The following is a 20,071-nucleotide window of genomic DNA, read 5'->3' on the forward strand; positions in this document are numbered from 1 at the left end:
GCGCGGCGGGCCGGCAGCCGCCATTTTGTTTGGCGTCTCCAGAGCAACCGGCGCGGGCGGGCCGGGCCATGGCGGGCGCGGGGCGGCTGGAGGAGCTGCAGCTCAGCGCCGAGGAGGCGGAACGGCTCGAACGGGCCCTGCGCGATGAGAAATTCCGGGAGCTCTTCGCCGAATACGCGGCCGAGCTGGCCGACCCGGAGCAGCGACGGCTGTACGAGGAGGAGGTGGCGGCCCTGGAGCGGGAGCGCGGCGTGGAGGTGCGCTTCATCCACCCGGCGGCGGGCTACGTGCTGCGCACCAGCCAGGACGGCTCCCGCCGCTGCTACCTCAACGTCTGCAGCAACCCGCAGGTCGGGGAGCCGCGGGCCCGCGCCGAGCCCGGCGGCCAGCGCTGGGACCTGCCCTACAGCCTGACGCCGGGCCGCGAAGAGCTGGGCCGCGGCGGCCGCCGCCGCCTGGTGTACGACGTGGTGTTCCACCCGGCCGCCCTCCGCCTGGCCGCCCGCAGCCCCCGCTTCCGCCGCCTGCTCAGCGACACGGCGCTGGAGGCCGTGGAGAGACACTGCGCCGTGCAGCTCGACCGCGCCAACGCCGCCCTGCTCCGCGGCGCCAAGTACAAGGGCGTCCCGCAGGCGCCCGTCATCCGCACCCCGCTGCCCGCCGCCGCCCCGCCGGCCCCCGGCCGCCCCCGCTCCCCGCCCGCCGCTCCGCCGCCCGCCCGGCCCGCCGGCCCCGTCACGCCGCGCTGGAGCATCCGGCACCGCTCCTACGTGGACCTGCAGGACTACCGGTGCTGCCGCGACTCGGCGCCCAGCCCGGTGCCGCGGGAGCTGGTGGTGACGGTGGAGCTGCCGCTGCTGAGCTCCGCCGCGCAGGCCGTGCTGGAGATCCGCGGCCGGGAGCTGCGCCTGGACTCGCAGCGTCCCGCCTACCGCCTGCGCCTCCGCCTCCCCTACGACGTGCGGGAGAGCGCCGGGCGGGCCGCCTTCTGCAAGGCCCAGCGGCAGCTCCAGGTCACGCTGCCCGTGCTGCCGCCGCCCGGCCCGGCCCCGCCGCCCGCACCGCGCGGGCAGCGGCCGGAGGCGCCGGGAGAGCCGCCGGTGGCCGAGGCGGGCGGCGGGGCCGCTCCTCCCCCGGGCCCCGGTGTCGGGGAGCCCGCCCGGCGCCTCGCCGAGCCGTCACCCCCCGGCTCCGGCGACGATCTCCCCGCTCCGAGCGGCAGCCCCGAGCCGGCCGGGGACGCCGTTCCGCGCCCTCCCGGGAGCAGCCCCGGCCGCATGGCTCCTCCCCGGGGCCGCGGCAGCCCCCAGGCCGCGCTGTGCCCGCCCTTCCAGTGCCGGCAGGACCAGGCCTCCCTGACGCTGCTGCTGCACGTGCCCGGCATCCACCCCCGGAGCCTCCGCGGGCAGGTGGGCACCAACCGCTACAGCCTCCGCTTCTCCAGCGACGCCGGCACCTTTGCCCTCTTGTTGCAGTTCTCTGATGCCCACAGGCTGGTGTCCCCCGAGACCAGCGTGAGCGTCTCTCCCCACAACGCTGCCATCGGGCTCGCCAAGGCCCCCGGCAGCTTCGGGCCCTGGGACAAGTTCTGCTGCGGCCCCGACGCCTCCGCTCTGCAGGTAACGAGTGTCCCGCTCCTGGAGCGGCTCTGGTGCTGCTCCCGGAGCTGCTGAGCAGCCGTCACCCCGGGAGGGGTCGGGGCTGTGGGTCTGAGGGCAGAAGAAGGGGGTGCTGCCCTCAGATCTGCGCCCCGGTGCAGGAGAAACCACCCGATTCCTTACCGGGCTTGTACCAGCAGAGAGGTCACCTCACCGAGCTGCCTCCTTCTGTCCTTGGAACTGACACGGCTTCTGCCTCCCGGTTTTTGGAAGGGAAATGCTGGTGATAAGTGAAAACAGAGCCCGACCTACGACCTTAGAATTAGCTCTTGAGGCCGTGTGAATTGCTCATGCAGCCTGTTCACGTGAAGAAAGGAGGCGTTTGTCACACACCACACGTACACACACGTGCACACAGGGTCACAGATCGTGCCCAGGGAAGCTGTGGCTGCCCCATCCCTGGCAGTGTTGAAGGGCAGGTTGGATGGGGCTTGGAGCAGCCTGGGCTGGTGGGAGGTGTCCCTGCCCATAGCAGGGGCTTGGAACTGGATGATCTTGAAGGTCCATCCCAACCCAAACCATTCTATGATCCTATGAAATGCAGGCCTGAAGACACAAGTCCCATTCGCAGCTGCAGGAACACCCATGAGTTCAACCAGGGTGGTACAGCAAACTGTAGCTGTGAACTGCTGCCAGTGGCTGGTTTGCTGGGCTTATTCCTCATCTATTTACTGGTCTGATATGATGCTAGCTGAGATGTTACTCTAAAGGTCGTTAGGCAGTTCTGCTCCCCGTGGCAGGAGGAGTTTGACCCTGCAGTGTCCCCACAAGGGGATTCTCAGCACTCCTGCTGTCAGGAGAGACTTACACAGGCTCTGTGGAGAACCACATAAGCTCAGAGTTTCAAACAACTTGTCATGAGCAGGGATTAGGGCTGCACAATTCTTGTGTAAACTTCCAGCCATGTGATTTGGGGTTTGTGGTTATTTTGGAACAATAAAACCCTTTGCAGGTTGGATCACGTACAACAGAGTACAAGTCCAGAAAACTGGCAGGCTTAAAGTACATCCACTGGCATGGTGGCTTGGAGTATCTTTGTTCCTCCATCCTCACAATTAGAAAATACTGCAGGTTCTGAAGGATATTTATCCAGGAAGTTTATGTGCAGCTGTTTGGCTTGATTTCCCATTTACCTTTTCTGTAACAGCAGCTCCTCTGAAGGAGGAGCTGATCAGTTCTAAGTATCAAAGATGATTAATTCACCAAGAACCTCCTACCCTGAGGTGTCTGCAGTGCATTGCTTTCCATTTTACTGGACCAGGAGCCTGCAAGTCTGTGCAAGTGGGGCCATGAAACATTTGGCACTGCTGGTAATCAGTGGGATCGGGTCCTGGGTGCTGATGTGATGTCAGATAAGTCATTATGCAAACAATGGCTCATTTTTATGTAGGTACAGAAGGCACGGGGTAAAAACTAGAGGCATTTTACCCTCTTTCAGATGGTCTGAGTATCTTCCATCCAGTGCTGTGGTGTGTGGCCATGTACTTCCTTTTTTGTTCTGTGGCGTGCAGGCCTAAAGGCAGGTTTTAAGGGAAAACAGCAGCTTTCTGGGACTCTACCTGGGGATATGGCTGAGAATACAGTTTGGGGACAGGACATTTTGCTGCAGCATCTCAGTGCTGTGGCTAATGGCCTGTTCTGTGTGCTTTGCACTTGGTAGTGATTGAGAGTGTTTGGTGTGTGTGTTTGTTACTGCAACTGGGGGAGCATCTTTTGACTGAAAGTTGTGAGAAGGGCAGTAGTGGGTTTTTGGTCAAGATGACATTTTTGTAAGTTAAAAAAAAAAATATTTGAATGTGCTGAATTTATTGCACAATATTCTGGGTGGAGCAGGAGGAGGAAAAGATTTGGCATTAGTCATGGACCTCCCAGACATGTATTCATGAAGCAGGCTAAGAAAGATTGATTTCTTCTGGGGTCCTTTTGGATGCTAGGCCTTCAAATGGAAGCAGATTAAATAGGCTGGAGTCATTTGTTCTGTTTGCTTTTTTTTTGAGCTGTGCTGTTTCCCACAAGTGCCTGTGCCAGCACTGATAGCTGCATTCACTCAGAGTGAAGTGAGAAAAATTAGCATATAATTAGAGCTACTGTTACATGCTGTCTTCTGCCCAGTGACTATTTGCTAGTGATGGCTTCTCCTTAGGTTGGTTTCTTCACTTTGCTCTCACATCTGGTGTTTTTCTGCTTTGAATCTCTTTCTCTACACCAGAGCTGTGGTTCTTGCACTGAGATCTGCAAGGATCAGTCAGGAGAGTGTTTCAGGGATGCACACAGAAGCAGGGCCCTGTTTTATCACTCCAGGGAGATCTTGGTGGCCCCAACGAGCGGGAGTTTTATCCTGCACTTCCCAGTTTGCTTGTTTGTAATCCCTTCCCCTGCTGTGGCACTGCCAGAGGATGGTGTGTGGTGAAAGGAGAGGCTGGTGGTTTTTTACTGATGAGAAATTCCTGTTCTGCTGACTTCTGGGAAGCTGTTTCTTAATGGAGACCAGGGGTTTCTGGGTTAGTTCCTGAGAAATCCACCCAACTTGGCGCTGGTTCATCCTGCATTTCCCTTCAGGCTGCCTGTGGAATTGTCTGCCAGTCAGTCCAGAGGAGCCACCGGGATGATCAAGGGCTGGAGCAGCTCTCCTGTGAGGACAGGCTGGGAGAGTTGGGGTGTTCAGCCTGGAGAAGAAAAGGCTCCAGAGAGACCTTAGAGCACCTTCCAGTGCCTGAAGGGGCTCCAGGAAAGCTGGGGAGGGACTTGGGACAAGGGAGGGATGGGATGAGGGGGAATGGATTAATACTGGAAGAGGGGAGACTGAGATGGGATATGAGGAAGGAATTCTTGGCTGTGAGGGTGGTGAGACCCTGGCCCAGGTTGCCCAGGGAAGCTGTGGTTGCCCCATCCCTGGCAGTGTTGAAGGGCAGGTTGGATGGGGCTTGGAGCAGCCTGGGCTGGTGGGAGGTGTCCCTGCGCATGGCAGAGGGATGGATCTGGATGATCTTTAAGGTCCCTTCCAACCCAAACCAGCGTGGGATTCCATGATTAACTTGCCAAACAGCAAGAAAGTCATGCTGGGAGAACTGTTCACCAGGTGATCAGGATGCACCTCCCTGGCAGCTCATCCCCAGGCTTTGCCTCCCATGTCCCCTGGTTTCCATGGCCTGGGTGCCTCTTCCTGTGTCCCCAGGGACAGTATCAGGTGATGGCACAGCCTGGGCTGCACGGCTTGAGGTGTTCCTGTTAGCACACTGGCCTCTTTTCTTCTTGAAATTGGTCTGATGCAGATATTGGTAGAAGGATTCTCAAAACAGAATCTCAAGGACTGGTTTTTCTTTTGTAGTCAGATCCATTTGAATCCCTGTGCTGAAAGATGATATATTTAGAGCTCAGTTTCCATAGATGCTGAGCAGCCTGAGTTCCCTCCCCAGCAAGTGCTTATTTTCAGCAAGTCTTTACAGTGCAATAGTCCTCCCTGGACTTTAACTGTGTCATGGCAAGTGTTCCTTCATTTGACAGCTCTTGATGTTGCTGTGATTTCAACACTGCCCTGTACAATACTCAGCTCCCTGCTGGCACTGAGCCCTAACTTCTTATCAGCAGTTGCAGCCATTGCTTTTCTTTCTCCCTGAACAGTTTTGCTCTTTGGCCAAAGGATGATGGCCACACATTTGTTAGGGAGAGCAGAAATCCTATAAAAACAAGGATTCTGTTACTTTGGACTTTGTGGAGCAGGGTCACGTATTTCAGGGGTTTAAAAGTCATCTTCTGCCCCTGGCCTTGTGCTCAGGCTCAGGACCACAGTGTCCAGCTTTCTGCAGGGTGTGCTCCAGGACCTGCTTTTCCAGGGAAATAGAAGCTCATGGCCTGAGAAAGTTGCCTCCAAGGAGCAGCTGGGGGCTGTGCTCCCTCCATTCCTTTTTATCACAGTTCATCTACTAATACCTTCTACATCTCTTGCCTCCATTTGTTTGAATTCTGGGAGCTCAAGCCTAGGAAACTCCTGCATCAGAGAGTTCCCCCTTCATTTTAAGACAACAAAACCTGGGGACTAAATGATGAAAAAAAAAAAAAAAAAAGAAAAAGAGATTGGTTGAGATAACCATTAATAAAATTTGTAAGCCTGCCAGGCAAGGTTTCCGAGAACAACGTGTCCCAGAATGTCCTGGTTTACAGCAGAGCTGGAGTTGAGCAATTACTGAAATCATCCCTTCATAAAGCACCATCTTTTCATGCTTGGTCTCCTGGGGTTAAATGCTCAATCCTTAACAGAAATAAACCCCAGTTTTCTGGTGGGAGTATCTGAACTGCTGAGACTTGGAGGCTCAGTTGTGCTAGCATGTGAAACACGTTGGGTGGATAATTAATTCTGCCTGCAGTTTTTGGGTCCAGTGTGCTCATTCTCATGTGATTAGAAAAAGGTTTGGTTGAAGTAAGAATTCCCTTTCATGCTGATCCCCACCCTTCCTGCCCTTCTCTGTGGGCTGGAATGAGGATGTGGCAGTTCTTCCCTCCTGGGGTCCCCCTTGCCAGGGAGGGAATCACTGCAGTCAGCCCATCCCTTTTGCAACAAAACCCCACGTTCTGGGATGGAGAATTTTAAGATTGAACTCACATAAACCCCCGTGGGGCTCTGGAGAGCAGCAGGGAGCAATGTTTCCTCTGCTTTACTGTGCGTTGAGATTGTGGGGTTTTTTTCAACATTTACAGTATGAAAAATGTTATCCTAAACATTCCTGATGAGCTCATGAGTTGAACTAAGCCTGAGTTATGCTGGTTGTGAGGATTAATTTAGGTGTTTGAATGGGAACTGCCTGGTGATCCAAAAGCTTTGTTTAACTTCTGTGTCAATCCTGGTGCCTTCATGAGGATGTTTTAGATGGGTGTGTGTTACTGAGCATAAAAAAAGAGGTGTTATTTTTGTGCCTGGCCCAGCCAGAGATCTTTTTGAAGCTCTTAGTGCTTCTTCCTGCAGAAAGCAGCTGGTAAATACCTCCAGAGCCCTGTGGTCTCTGCTCGCTGCACACACCTACTGACACCTGTGGCTTCTGACCCTGGGTTTCTGCTTTGGCAGCAGGTATGTTGTGGGGCAGCTCCTCCAAGGCAGACACCTGCTGTGAGCTGTTCATACAAAAAAACCCCCAAGAAACAATATTATTTGTAGTTGTATTTACACCAGAGGGACTGCCAGTCTTTGTAATTAGTCCTCTTTTATCTCACTGAACGAGGTGTTTGTCCTGTAGGTGCTGTCAGATCTCTGGCACCCAGGCAGATCCTGTCCTCTCCAGCCCCACGTGGGGCTGCTGAGAGGTCACATATTCCCTGGAAGAGAAGTCCTCTGCTGGTGGCAGAGCTCTGTTGCTCCCAGCACTGAGTGTGCTTAATCCTACATCAGTTTGGTTTTGGTTCAGTTATTTCTATGCTCAGCGTTTCAGGACTCTTGGCAAGTTTTTTGGGGAAGTTAGAGGAGAAGAGAAACCAACAGAACAAATGTATGGTTTGATTTATTTTTTTTTTCAAAAGTAACCTCTTTCCCGAACTAGATTAGTAAACAGAATTGGATTGCTTCTGCTGTACAACAAACTGATTTCTGAATAGCCTTTAATTGGTAGATGCATTATGGGAATAATGTGGTTACACTTTGCTCTGGAGACAGGCTGAGTGAGTTAGGGTGTTCAGCCTGGAGAAGAGAAGGCTCCAGGGAGACCTGAGAGCACCTTCCAGTGCCTGAAGGGGCTCCAGGAAAGCTGGGGAGGGACTTGGGATAAGGGCAGGGAGGAATGGGATGAGGAGGATGGATTAAAACTGGAAGAGGGGTGATTGAGATGGGATATGAGGAAGAAATTCTTTGCTGTGAGGGTGGTGAGACCCTGGCCCAGGTTGCCCAGGGAAGCTGTGGCTGCCCCATCCCTGGGGGTGTTGAAGGGCAGGTTGGATGGGGCTTGGAGCAGCCTGGGCTGGTGGGAGGTGTCCCTGCCCATGCAGGGGGTGGAACTGGATGGTCTTTAAGGTCCCTTCCAACCGAAACCATTCCGTGATTGTATGACACAAAACAGTTAAGTTAGGAAACATTATTAACCTACTGATTGAGCTCTGGAAAGCTTCTGAGTTACTTCATCTTTGCAGTCATTAATACCTTCTGTAAGTTTTCACCCCCAGCATAGATACTTTCATTTACCCAAACTTGGAGCTTCCAGTTCTAATGTTGAGCTGGTTTGCAGGGGGACCCTACAGAAGAGGTGCAAATAACTGAAGCCTGAAATCTGTCCTGCTTTTAAACCTTTTGTAGCCCTCATGGGAGGCAACTCCAAGTGGTCACTGGCTACGAGTTTGGATAAATTAATGCAGAGCAAACTGGGTGCTGAGGGCAGCTGTGGGGGCCCCTCTGTGCTGTGCCTGCTGGTGCTGCAGCCACTGCCACCCTGAGTGTCAGTGCTAGGGGACACCAGGCTGGGTTTGGGTGATGAAGTGTTCTAGAAACCAAAGACTTTCCTACTAATGTTTATGCTAATTTGAGCTCAGTTTACTCACAGGGAAAAACAATTGTGTACCAAACAGCAGATGACAGGGTGTGCAGGGCTGAGCAGATTTAATTCTGAGTTGCTAAGAGAGGATCATAAATATGAGAAAATAAACTGTTTAAACTGAAGAATTATTTTACAGGTCATTGAAATCATCTGCAGATGCTTGTCCTCTGCTGCTTTTCCAAGCCAGAGCAAACAGGCTTTAAAATAAATTCCTGAATAATTTTTTTCCAAGGTCTGTGCTTTGATAACATCTGCAGTGATAGAAATGCCTCGGTGTGTATTCACTGGGAATGCAGAGTCTGGGTTCCAGTCACTGGCTGGCTGACCAGGCTAATGATAATCATTATATTGATAACAAACAGCATTGCAAGGTGCCATGATTTATGGCAGGGCACTGGCTAGTGCTGTAATAAAATTTTAAGTACTTCCTTGAGATGTAAGTGTCGTGTTCTGGGAATAGGGTGCTGAGCTGGGATGGAAACTGGGAACGTTGGTTTGTAGTAATTAGTCAAAATTACAGGAACATCACAAGCAATTATTGTTTATCCTTGTGTACAGTACTCCTGGATAAACCTTCCATTCAGTGTTCTTTATAACAGTATTTTCTGTGGAGAAAAGGCATGATTTTGTTTTGTCAGGACAGAAGCAAACTCGAGGAAGGTTTATAGTTTGTTGCCAAAGTGCCAGGTCGTGTTTGTGCTGTGGTCAAGTGTCTGTCCCTCTTCTCTAGCCGTGGCTCATGGGCAGCTCTGGCACTGCCCCCCTGGCCTGGGCAGCCAGTTTGTGGGGAGCTCTCTCAACCTCACATTCTCTCCTGGTTTTCTTTGTTGTTCCTGATTTCCTGGGATTCCGGGAACTCATCGCTCCCTTTGCCGCTGCCTGGGGCAGACCCGGGAGGCAGCAGCTCTGCAGGTGACCCTGGGGCTACAGTCACTTTGGACAAAGCCATCTAAGGGTGTGATTTGCAATATTTAGACCTAGCAGGTCACTTTGCATGATCTGTTGGCTTTTCAAGCGTCTCCTGCACCTGTGGTTTCTGTTTATTGCTGCCTGGGAGCAAGGTTGGGCACCAGCTTTGCTAAGAGCACAAAGTCACAGCAGGAGAGTCCTTTCACCAAAGGCTTCTGCTTTCACTAGGGAAAAGGAGGTTCAGAGGGGAAAAAAGATTGTTTTCCCCATTTTATAGAGGAAGAATAGAGGCAAAGAAACCTGCTCACAATCCCAGCAGCCCAGGAGAGAGAACTGAAGGAAGATTGCTGAGCCCCAAACCCCATTGGTGGTTCTTTTCCCAAGTGGGGTGTTGAGATGGGGAGACCCAGTAGCAGCTATTCTGGAGGAAAATGAAAACATGGGGTGTACAGGAGTGGAGGAGTCAGCTAAAGGTGAGTCACTGGCAGATGCCTGAAGTTTCTCAGTTGGGAGAGGAGAGTGGTGCTGGAGCAGAAGGTGCTTTGTGGCACTTTCCCTCTAAGTGAAGGCTGGACACAGGGACAGGCTGAGCTGCCATCACTCTTGGCAGCTGGAACCCCGGGACAGGGGAGTGGAGCTGCTCTACTTGCAGTGTGTGGACAAAGGGATACTTGTGGAGGTGGGAATGTATTTCCTGCACTGCCCAAGGCCATGATCTAGGTTGGAGTTTTGGTCCTGCACAGGTTCTGTGTCTGTGCTCCCTTCTTCACCCTGACACCTTCCCTTGAGCTCTGCAGCCTGTTTCTACAAGCCCAAGGCTCTGGCAGGGTCCCTCTCTGGCAGGCAGGAAGGGATGGAACACGAGGGAAGAAGCACTTCAGGCTCTTTGTGCCAAAATGCAAGAGGAGGTGTGTTACTGGAGGTGTGTTACTGGAGGGTTTCCTCTCAGGACAACCCTGCTGCAGTTGAGTCTTTCCACAGACTCAGCATATGATGTTGGATGTTTGCCTGGATTGTAATCTTTCTGGATGGAAAATGAATTCAGTCCTCTGCTTTTGAAAACAAGCCATAGGGATGTTATGACTTTCCATGTTGGGATTTATTTTTCCCATACTGAATTACTATTTTTTTTTTCAGCTGACAGTTAAATTTTGTCCCCTGGACACAGCGTGGCAGCTGGCTGTGCATAAGGCTACAGCCACAGGGGGCCAAAAATGTGCAGAATTGCCTTTTTGCTTCCCAGCCTGCAAGATGTCAGTGATAATTGAATTTAACTTTCACTGGGCTGACAAGAGGGTAGAACCAGTCTAAGAAATGTTGAAGTGTGACTTGCAGTAGAAGGCTTGCAACTTTTCCCCTTGATTTCCAATTAAACAGTTTGTTGTTAAACAGGAAATGTAATGCACAGAACATAAGAGTAGTCCTCTAGGATAAGATACTTTGTAGGGTGCCAATGTCTGTCCTTACCCTCAGCCTACAGCAGATGAGTTAGGAAGAAGATGAGGAGAGGGAAAGCTCTGCAGCATTATGAAACAGCCCCTCCAGGATATATTTTAGGACCTTTAATTACCTGGAACAGATTTAAATCTTTAAACCTGTAGCAACATGTTTCAGAGTGTTTGTGAGCTGCTTATTTACAGCCTCCAAGCATGTCCCAGGCTGTCATCTCTGACTCTGGATCCCTCTGCCTTTCTTCCAACGGGTGTTTGCACTTGCCTGAACTGGGAAGGCTCCGTGGATGGATGTGGAATGGATGTTGCTGAGCATGTTTTGTAGCCTTTGCTTTAGAAGGTCTGATCTTGTAGCCCGAGGGTTTGAAGATCTTGCAGTCACAGCCCAAGGAGATGTTGGCATTTTTCTAAAGACACTGAAACAAATCCATGAAAGCCTAACACCTTCCTCGTGTTCAGGCAGGTGAGGATGGTGGAACAGTGCTGCTGCAAATCATTCCTCAGAGGAAGCCTAAACCTCTGCATTAGTAGTCAGGTATCAGAAGAGAGAAAACACGTTTCTTTTTGTGTATGATGCAGATCCACACTTTATATCAAAACGAGCTCTGGTCTTCATGCCACCTCTTTACTTCAGAATGTCTGACTCAGAATGTCTCCACTGAGACCTCAGTGTGCTGTGAAACTTGTGTTGCCTTTGCTTGGAGAGAATTTCTTGCTCCAAAACCACTGAAAGAACATAACCTGCTCTTTCTTTTCTTTAGGAAAGACTGTTTGTCAGTGAAGAAAATGTTGATGGATTCCTAGACACTGTTTTATGCCCTCCTGTTTGCTCCAACTCAGCACTGGAAAGTCAGCCATTAATTGAAGTGCTTGATGTTAGTGAGGACAGAATTCAAATCAGGCTGAAGGTAAGGATCCCTGGCAGCAGTACACATTGCTGACTGATTTATGTGCTTCACCAAGTGGTATCAAATCTGACCAAAGCAGCTTTGTTCCTGTTCTGTCCTGACACAGAAGAGAAAATCCTGGAGTGGGGTGTATTTGTGGGTATAAATGTCAAGTTTTTAGAAACACAGGTTCCCGTTTATGCCATTTAATGTGACCCCAAGTGCTTCCAGGTCAGAGCTGATGACAATGTGCTCTAAACAAATCGTGGCAGATGTCATGGGAATAAACACCAGAATGTTCTTAGAATGGAAATAAAGTAGTAGATAATCCACATCCTTCAAATACCCCAGAGTTTGGGCTCATATTCTGGAGACTGTGACTAAACATGCCGTCTTGTGCATGGACCCTTCTCTGTGTGTCTGGTTAGCAGAAGGGAACTTACCTGGAGGGATTTGGGGTCAGGAGGGACTGGAGAGGCAGAGAACCTGCCTGGTTCTGCAGGAAGCAGGAAGGGATGTTAAGATGGACAGGGGGTGCTCAGTCATGGCCGTGGCTTCACTCCCTCTGCCTCCTCACACAGACAGAGAAAACCTTGAGAATTCTGCCTGTGAAGAACTGGGTCTCATCTCTATTTGGTCCAAGGGAGTTGACTGCCTGGTGGTTTCCTGTTGTGTAAATTATTAAACACAGGACTACTCATCTTAAACGTTGGTCTCAAGTTCAACGCTTGTGATGTTTAAGGCCTCGTTCAGGCTGCCCTGCTTCCTCAGTCACCCTGTATCTGTCAAGGATGCAAGGTAGTCTGTGTCCACAGTCTGCCACAGCATTAAAAGAACCCCTCTTTGCAAAAGAGGGAGATGGACAGATGAAGAAAACAGATTAGTTTTGTAAATAGGAAAATATGAGGTAAACCCCCCTGTGATTTATCGGTAGACACTGTATCAGAAATTCACTTAAAACCTTCTGTAAAGGAAAGATAATATGCAGGGACCACCAGATTACTTCTGCAGCCATAAAGTGGAGCCTGCAGATACAGTTAGCATGTAGACAGCTTCTTGGAAAGCAAGTTCAGATGAAGCATGTGACCTCTGGAACAAAGCTGGAGGACTGAGGAGTTTGCCCCAAAGATAGTGGCTCCAGCACTACTTGGGAGGCTTAACTTCTGCAGCTAGAGTGGATTGCACATGAACACTTAAAACTCAAATTGGTGGAGAATGGATGTGCATGTTTTGGTAGCTGAGAAAGGGAAGCTAACATGTCTTAAATCATCACACCTTCATGTAGGAGAATCATCCAGTGCTGAGCACTTGGAATCATGGAATAGTTTGGGTGGGGAAGAATCTTTAAAGGTCATTCAGTCCAACCCCCTGCAGTGAGCAGGGACATTGTCAACTAGACCAGGTTGCTCAGAGCCTCATCCAGCCTGACCTTGACTTACTGATCTTCCTTTTGTTGCTTGCTGGAGTGAGCAGTGGCCTCGGGGCCAGAAAGGGCTGGGTGTGTGTGACAGAGCAACTCACTCTTTGAATCCATGAATCCAGCTGCTCCTGGAGAGATGCCCACCTGATCCTGACTGCCCACTGGTAGGGACACAAGCTGTCCACTCCTTTTTTACTGAAGCAGTCAACAGCTGATGGTGACGTTGGGTAGCTGCTCTTTAGCCAGTACCAGGTGGCAGGGTTCACACTCTCCTGAGCAGGACGGAAGTTTCTCCGAGTGCAAGGGGACAACACACTTCCTGCAGTGGGAGTTTAGATCCCTTGGCTGATTTTTGTGGACCCCAAGTTCCCAGAAACCACAGCCTGGCTGAGGGGAACCACCTGTACTCCCGCTGGGAATCACGAGAGAGGCTGCAGCCACATGGCCACGGCCCAGCAGCGCTTCCCATGGCAGGGAAAACCCTTGGGAAGCAAAGTGCCTCCCTGCCACTCATTCCCACATGCCAGGAAACCTTCCCACAAGCAGGAAAACCTCTGCACCCAACTGGCTCGGCTTGCTGGAAGTAGACACTGGAGAAGCAGGTGCCTTGGCCTGTCTTTACAGTAGTTTTGTGTGCCCAGTCCATGTCAACCATGCAGCAAATGGTTTGTTTTCTTGGCAGCAGCAGGAAGCGGGACGTTCTGGACGGGATGGAGAGGAGCAGGGGCTGAGCAGCGCGGGAGGAGATCCTGCTGGAGAGACACATGGTGACAACCTCCAAACAAAGGCAGAAACAAACCGTCCTGCAGCTGGCACCGTGGAGGAACGTGCTGCAGAGACCAAGCAAACTTCCACAGCTTTAGCAGCAGCTGAAACAATAGGAAAAGTAGGTTGTAGTTCACACCGTTGTTTGCAGCCTGAACCTTCTGACACCGGTTCAGCGATCTCTGGCGAATCTAGGAAAAAGGAACCAGATTTAGAAAGTGCTGTGGCAGCAGGCGGAGGGGCCCTGGCTGCAGGCTCTGACAAACAAGCAGAGCTGCTGCTGGGGGGGCTGGGGAGAGCAGGAGGGGAGGGAGCAGGGTGGGCAGGGGGGAGCCAGCCCAGCTCGGGCGCCCGCCCGGCATCCCCGCTCCTGCAGGAAGTGGACAGGGACGGGAACGTGCGGATCCTCAGGGATCACGTCACGCGCTGCCCGCTCGCCTTCCAGAATCCCTTGCTGTATGAATTGGACTAGGTTCATTGTTGTAGGATTTCCTTGTGTTGTTTGGTGCTTGCTGGAACTTCCACATGCAGGTTTATGGCCTGAGTGCTGGAGCAGAAGGCAGGTTCCCACCGAAACTGTTCTGTTCATGTGTCAACATAGGAGAACGCTTAGGTTGTTAAGAATTCTTTAAGTCAATAGGTCAGAGTTTTCTTATCCCTGAAATAGTTTTACTTACGAGAGAGATGCAGCTGAAGGTGGGTCTGAGCTCCTGGAAGAAAATGCATCTTTATTGTTTACAGAACTTTCTTTGTCCCTTGCCACGTTACAGGGAGTATTTGTAGATTTCCTTTTCCTAACGGCTCCCGCAGGGATTGCTGTGTTTGGTCCACCTAGAAATGAGCAGGATTCATCATTTTTCAAACCTTTCATTTTCTGGTAACTGCAGGATTAGGACTTGCACCGATTTTTTTTTTAGCAATCAAATGAAATTTCTAATTACACGGAGAAGTTCTAATTGGTCTCCTAGAAATAATCAACATCTATACCATGTATTCCTTCCTAGTGCATTACTTGAGAACACAGCACACAAACATACCCCAGCCTGTCATCCCAACAAATTCAATTGCAGGATAAAAACATCCTCTTTGGTCCCATGCCTGCTACTAAGTATTTACAATTTGTAAAATGGATTCTCTTTAGCCAGACTAGATTGACTTTTCAAAACCAGCTCCCCAGGAGCCCCAGCCTGCTGCTTGCTGCTTCATCTCCCTCAAGTGCGATACCCAAAAAGAACATATCTAATAATAAACTTTCAGTTCCCTTTCTCACTGCTGCTCAAATCTGTTTTCTTTTGAGTTGTACAAGACACAGATGTGCTTTAGATGAAAGTTAAATTCAACTGGCTTCGCAGCTGCTCTGGAATTCCTCTTAGATCTCTACGTTCCACGTGAGGGATTGCAGAGTAAGCTTTACTTCTGTAAGGAGGTTTGGTGGAAGGCAGAGCTGCCAAAAGCTTCTGCTCTACCCTTGGTGCCAGCAGAACACCCAGCCAGCTGGAGGAGGGTGAGTGCTTGAGTTAAACCCTGATCAGCTCCTCCTGGGAGATGTGGGAGGGCAGAGGCTCAGGCATAGCTTTCTCAGCATCTGCTCTTTGTGAAACTATTTGAACGGGGCAAACACCAGAGCTGGCTCCAAACCATGGCAGGTACTTTACCCCTGTATAAAAAGCACCTTTTGGTGGTCAAAAGAAACATCTGCATTCTGCCTGGAGTGTTTCCCTGACCCTGGCTCTCCCTCAAATGGACATTTAACCGATAGAACCCATAAAGCAGGTGACAAATGGTGGTAAGAGGGAAAGCCTCACTCCATGCCCTTCCATTCCCCATTCGCTGTGGCAGCCAGAGTCCTAAAAGCATCAACCCCATTTTCTCCAATTAAAATAAATGAACCTTTCCCCCCCGCCCCAATCTGCATTAAAAAAAAAAATCCACCTCTAAACACTGCATGGCCTGCATGGCCTCAGTGTAACGTTTCCTTTCTCCACCATAATGCTCTGCTCTACAAAAAGCTGCTTAGATGCTGCTGGTGGTGTTTCCAAGCAGAGGGGCTGGGAGCAGCTGTAGCACTGCCCTTCACTCAGGTGAGGAGGTGCTGGGTGCTCAGGCAGGGCTCACAGCTTCCAGCCCCACCTCAGCCTGGTCCCCTTACACAGCAGGATTTGTAGTGGTCCCTTTGCACAGCCGACTGATTGGGAAGTGAACTTCCTCCCTCTGGATCTAAACAAAAGGGGTGTGGTGCCACGCATTGGTTAGTCTGTTCTGCTTCAATTAACCAGTAGCATTAAAAAGTTAATGAAGTTAAATGCACTTTACTAGCAAGGGTGTAGCCCTCTGGATTGAAGAGAAGACACCCCCACACACACTCCCACCCACCCCCCCAACTCCTGACTTTCTTTCTAGCAACATGAGATGACATCATCTTTTTTGTGAGACTCAAGAACTTCTCTGGTCTTACAAAACAAACAGAATTTTATTTCGGCAGAACTAAAAAAATCGTATATTTATCTACATTGTAGTAAAAACAATGAATATATATATATATCATTTTCTTTTCCTTCATATATTCATCGACACACGGCGACACAGAAGGGGACGTGGGGATGAGGGCAGGAGGTGATCCCGGGGGCTGGAGGTGGGAAGCTGGGGAGGGCTCAGTTCCCCCCGCTCGCTCCTCACCACCCCCAGGGGCACCCCAGCCCTGAGAGCACCAGGGAAGAAAGATGTGCTTCAGTTCCAGCTTCCTCCTCCCAGCAAGCACAGCAGTGGTCACTTTCCACACAGGGGCTGCAAACACTGCTCTGAGCACCCCACCAGCAGCAAGGAACCCATTTTCCAGCCCGTGGCTGCCAAACATGAAAGATTACTATTTTGGGACACCTTTTACAAGAGTGTTTATTCATATTAAAGCAGAAACCAACTCATAAATGCTTTTCTTTGTTTGTTTATACACGGGTGTGCCTGTAAAAGACAGTATGGAACAACTCAAAAAAAAAGGACAAGGCTGCCAGGAGAAGGCTCCTCACTGAAGCCTGCGGTAACTTTTACAGAGTTCATGGTCCCTAATGTCTCCCCACCCTCCGTTTTTCACATGAGGGGACAGGGGGGCCATGGAGTACCTTTTACTGACACTCATCGTTTCGGGAAACAGGTACTGTTGGTTGCTGCTCAAGAGAGAGTCGATTTTGGCACTCTGGGTGGAGGGTCTGCAGGACTTTTTGTGGTGCATGCCACAGTCCCCCGTGTGAAAAATCCGGGGAATTTCGGGAACCAGCACTTTCCAGAACTTTGGAAGACAGGAGACAGTCAAGTGCTGCAGAGTCCAGTCCCAGTTGTAGTCATCGTAGGTGCAGAAGGCATCCGTGCACTCGATGAGCTTCTGGTAGGTGTCTCTGCCGAAGGCCATGCCCATGTTGTGCTCGGTGGACTTCCACGTCTTCATCTCCACCTTGTCGGCGCGGCCGGCGAAGCCTCCTCGGACGGGGCCGTAGGTGCCCAGGGAGACGATCTGGCACTCGGGGCACTCCCGCTCCCGCAGGGCCCAGAGCTTCTTCAGGACGTGGTAGAAATCGGGCGCCAGGTAGTGGTCCTCCTCCAAGAAGAGGACGGGCCCGGCGTGGTCCCGCAGCGCCCGCAGCCTCTCCCAGACGAAGTGCAGCTTCCACCACCAGTGGTGCTTGGTCTGGGAGAAACGAGCCTCCCGGTAGTGCCCGAAGGAGTCGGGGTACTCGGCGTTGATGCAGCCCATGCGCAGCGCGGCCGCCTTGCCCGCGTCGCGGGGGCAGTCGCGGGGGTCGTGGCCGGGGAACTCGCGGGGGTAGAGCTGGATGCTGAAGGGGAAGAAGACCTGCAGGACGGGGCAGAAGTCCACCCGTGCCGCCAGCTGGTTGAGCTCCTCGGCCCACAGGTCGTGGCTCAGCACCAGCAGCACGTTCTCCACTCCCGCCGCCCGCCGCAACGACTCCAGCAGCAGCCGCAAGTGCTCGGCCCGGTCGTGCACCTGCACCACCAGCACCACGTCGGCGGCGGCCACGGAGCGCGCCGGGAAGCGCCCGGCGTTCCGCACCGGCTGGTCAAAGTTCAGCCGGTAAACCAGCGACCGGTAACTCAGCGTCCCGTTCTCGCTCAGCTGCGGCGGCGCCGCCGACACGACCGAGGCGTTCGCAACGGGCCGGCGAGGCGGCGGCGGCGGCTCGCTGACCCGCGGCGGCTCCCCGGTGACACCGGTACCGCCCCGCTGCTGCTGCTGCTGCTGCCGCCTCCTCCCGCCGCCGGTCCCCCACAACGCCAGGGCGCAGATCGCCAGCCCCAGCGCCAGCAGCAACACTTTCCGCTTGTAGATCCGCAGCCGCATCCTTCCCGGCGGCGGCGGCCGCCGATCACCGCCCGCCCTCCCGCCGCCGCCGCCGCCGCCGCTCCCGCAGGCAGCGCGCGCGCGCCGCCGCCGCCCCACGCGCACACGTCGCCGCGCCCCATTGGCCGGCGGTGACGCGGCTGCCGGCGCCCTATTGGTCGCCGGGGCTGTCACTCAACGGCGCTCCCGTCGGTTGGTGCGGCGGGAGGCGGGTGGGCGGGGCCTGGAGGGCCGTCCGCCATCACCTCAGGCCGGGGGGCGGGCGGGGCGAGGCTGGCGGCCTGCGCGGCGGTGGGACGGGGGAGTGTGCTGGCCCGGGCTGCCCCTCCCTGGCAGCGCTGAAGGGCAGGTGGGATGGGGCTTGGAGCAGCCTGGGCTGGTGGGAGGTGTCCCTGCCCGTGCAGGGGGGTTGGATCTGGGTGATCTTTGAGGTCCCTCCCAACCCAAGCCAGCCCGGGGTTCTGTGGTAGGATCTTGCAGCAGCAGCGGGGGTAGAAGCGGCCGCTGGAGCATCGTCCCGCTGGGGGAGGTTTCCCCACGCCGTGCGGGCAGCGCACGGATGATGATGACCCCACGGCAGCGCGGGGCGAGGGCAGAGCGGCACCCGCGCAGCCCAGTCAGGCCGGTCAGAGGCAGGTCCGAGCTGCAGCGGCAGGCAGGGCTGGCAGGTCCGCCGTGGAAGCTCCTTCCCCCCCCCCCGGCCAGGCTGGGTTAAGCGCAGGTTTCAGTGGCGTTTGAAAGCGTCTGGCCTCCGCGCCTGCGGAGCCTTGGGTGGCTTTAACCCGGTGAGACCGAGCCCTGCGTCGTGACTCTGCCCCAGCAGGGCAAGCGCCGGGCTGCTCGGGCACGACCCCAGCAGAAGGGGCCGCAGCGACGCTTCTGTTGAGGACACGTTGTGAACGGCAGTTTCACAGCGTGACCTTTGCCCGCCACAGCCAAGCTCCGCATAACTCGGCAAGCTTCCCTTGATCAGCCCGGCGCAAACGGTTTTGAGCAAGGCACCAGAAAAGAGCGCTCGTTAGGAGAGGGAGAGGGAGAGGAGCTGGGCTCTGCAGCACGGTCGGTTTGATTCAATCCGAGCTCGTTGCTACAAAGAGGCTGCACCATGGGAAGTGGCCCTGAAGAATTCCCCACGAGTAAGAGCAATGAGGTAGAATAGTTTCTGACAATAGTTTTGCCAGGTCTTGTTTCCTCTGCGAAAAGCCTAGGCACAGGCTTGCAGCACTGGACTGTGTCCCTCTCCTGCCACCTACCCCGGTGCCTGCTGGGCAGCCTCTCCCCAAAGGAGCACAGTGTCCTGATGAGACATGAGCAGAAGGAGATCTTGGAGACACCACGGTTGCTGGTGGGCAAGGCAAACCGCTGGAGAAGACACTCCTGAAAGGAGGGATTTCTACTTTGGCTTTCCCTGACTCTGAAGGACAGCTCTGGCTCTTGGCTCCTTCCCCAGCTGCTGGCGGGCTGGCAGCAGCAGCGCCGGCTCGGCAGGCACGGAGCACTGCAGTAGCTGCCCCGGCTGCTCATCCCTCTGCAGCCTGAAAACCCAAGCCCCAACTAACTCATCAGGCTCCTTGCTGTCTGTCTCTGGGATGAAGCTGCAACTGGAGAACTTCACCCTACCCAGGCAGATGCTTTGCAGCACAGAGGGAGCTTGTGTGCAGTGACTGCCAGGCGCTGAAAAAATGAATTCAGCTGGAATAGATTCCCAGGGGAACTTGGGGGTATTGTAGACCCCTCTGCTTGCTGCACAGGGACTTCCCTTCATCTTTTGTTGGAAGGGAGGAAGTTTAGAAAGCTCCTCTGCACGTTTGACCTCTGAGGAGACGGTGAGATCTCAGCGTGCTGGGTACATCGCCGCGCTGCTGGAAGGTGCTCTGGTGCTGCTGCAGCCACGGCTGGGGAAGAACCTCTGCAGAACAGGGCTCCAGAGCCCTGCCACCCTCCTCCATCCTGCACCAGCTGCTGTAATTTCAGGGGATTACAGGAAACCAAGTCAGCCCTGAGGATGGCAGTCACTTCAGAGATAATGCCATCCCAGGGCGCGCACGCGGGGTTTAAAACACACCAGCAGCACGTGCGGAGCCGGCAGCAAAACATTCCCATAAAAAAGCCCTTTCC

The 20,071-nt window shown here is 53.3% G+C and overlaps 2 protein-coding genes across 4 annotated transcripts; one reads left to right on the forward strand and one right to left on the reverse strand.

Annotated features, from left to right (window-relative positions):
* Positions 1-48: 48 nt before the first annotated feature.
* On the forward strand, positions 49-14,871 carry DNAAF2 (dynein axonemal assembly factor 2). 3 transcript variants are annotated; one of them, XM_051620325.1, is made up of 3 exons: positions 49-1,619; positions 11,292-11,438; positions 13,520-14,871. In XM_051620325.1, the coding sequence occupies exons 1-3, from the start codon at positions 69-71 to the stop codon at positions 14,072-14,074; spliced, it is 2,253 nt and encodes a 750-aa protein (XP_051476285.1). In that variant the 5' UTR covers positions 49-68; the 3' UTR covers positions 14,075-14,871. The 3 variants fall into 3 exon arrangements, with proteins under 3 accessions (XP_051476285.1, XP_051476286.1, XP_051476287.1); XM_051620326.1 differs by having other exon boundaries at positions 13,523-14,871; XM_051620327.1 differs by having other exon boundaries at positions 49-1,409.
* Positions 14,872-16,053: 1,182 nt separating this feature from the next.
* Positions 16,054-17,989, reverse strand: MGAT2 (alpha-1,6-mannosyl-glycoprotein 2-beta-N-acetylglucosaminyltransferase). Its single transcript, XM_051620333.1, has one exon. It carries the CDS (start codon positions 17,951-17,953, stop codon positions 16,622-16,624), a length of 1,332 nt encoding a protein of 443 aa, XP_051476293.1. The 5' UTR covers positions 17,954-17,989; the 3' UTR covers positions 16,054-16,621.
* Between the last annotated feature and the right edge of the window lie 2,082 nt (positions 17,990-20,071).

Source organism: Apus apus, chromosome 5, assembly GCF_020740795.1.
Source record: "Apus apus isolate bApuApu2 chromosome 5, bApuApu2.pri.cur, whole genome shotgun sequence".
Classification (NCBI taxonomy): domain Eukaryota; kingdom Metazoa; phylum Chordata; class Aves; order Apodiformes; family Apodidae; genus Apus; species Apus apus.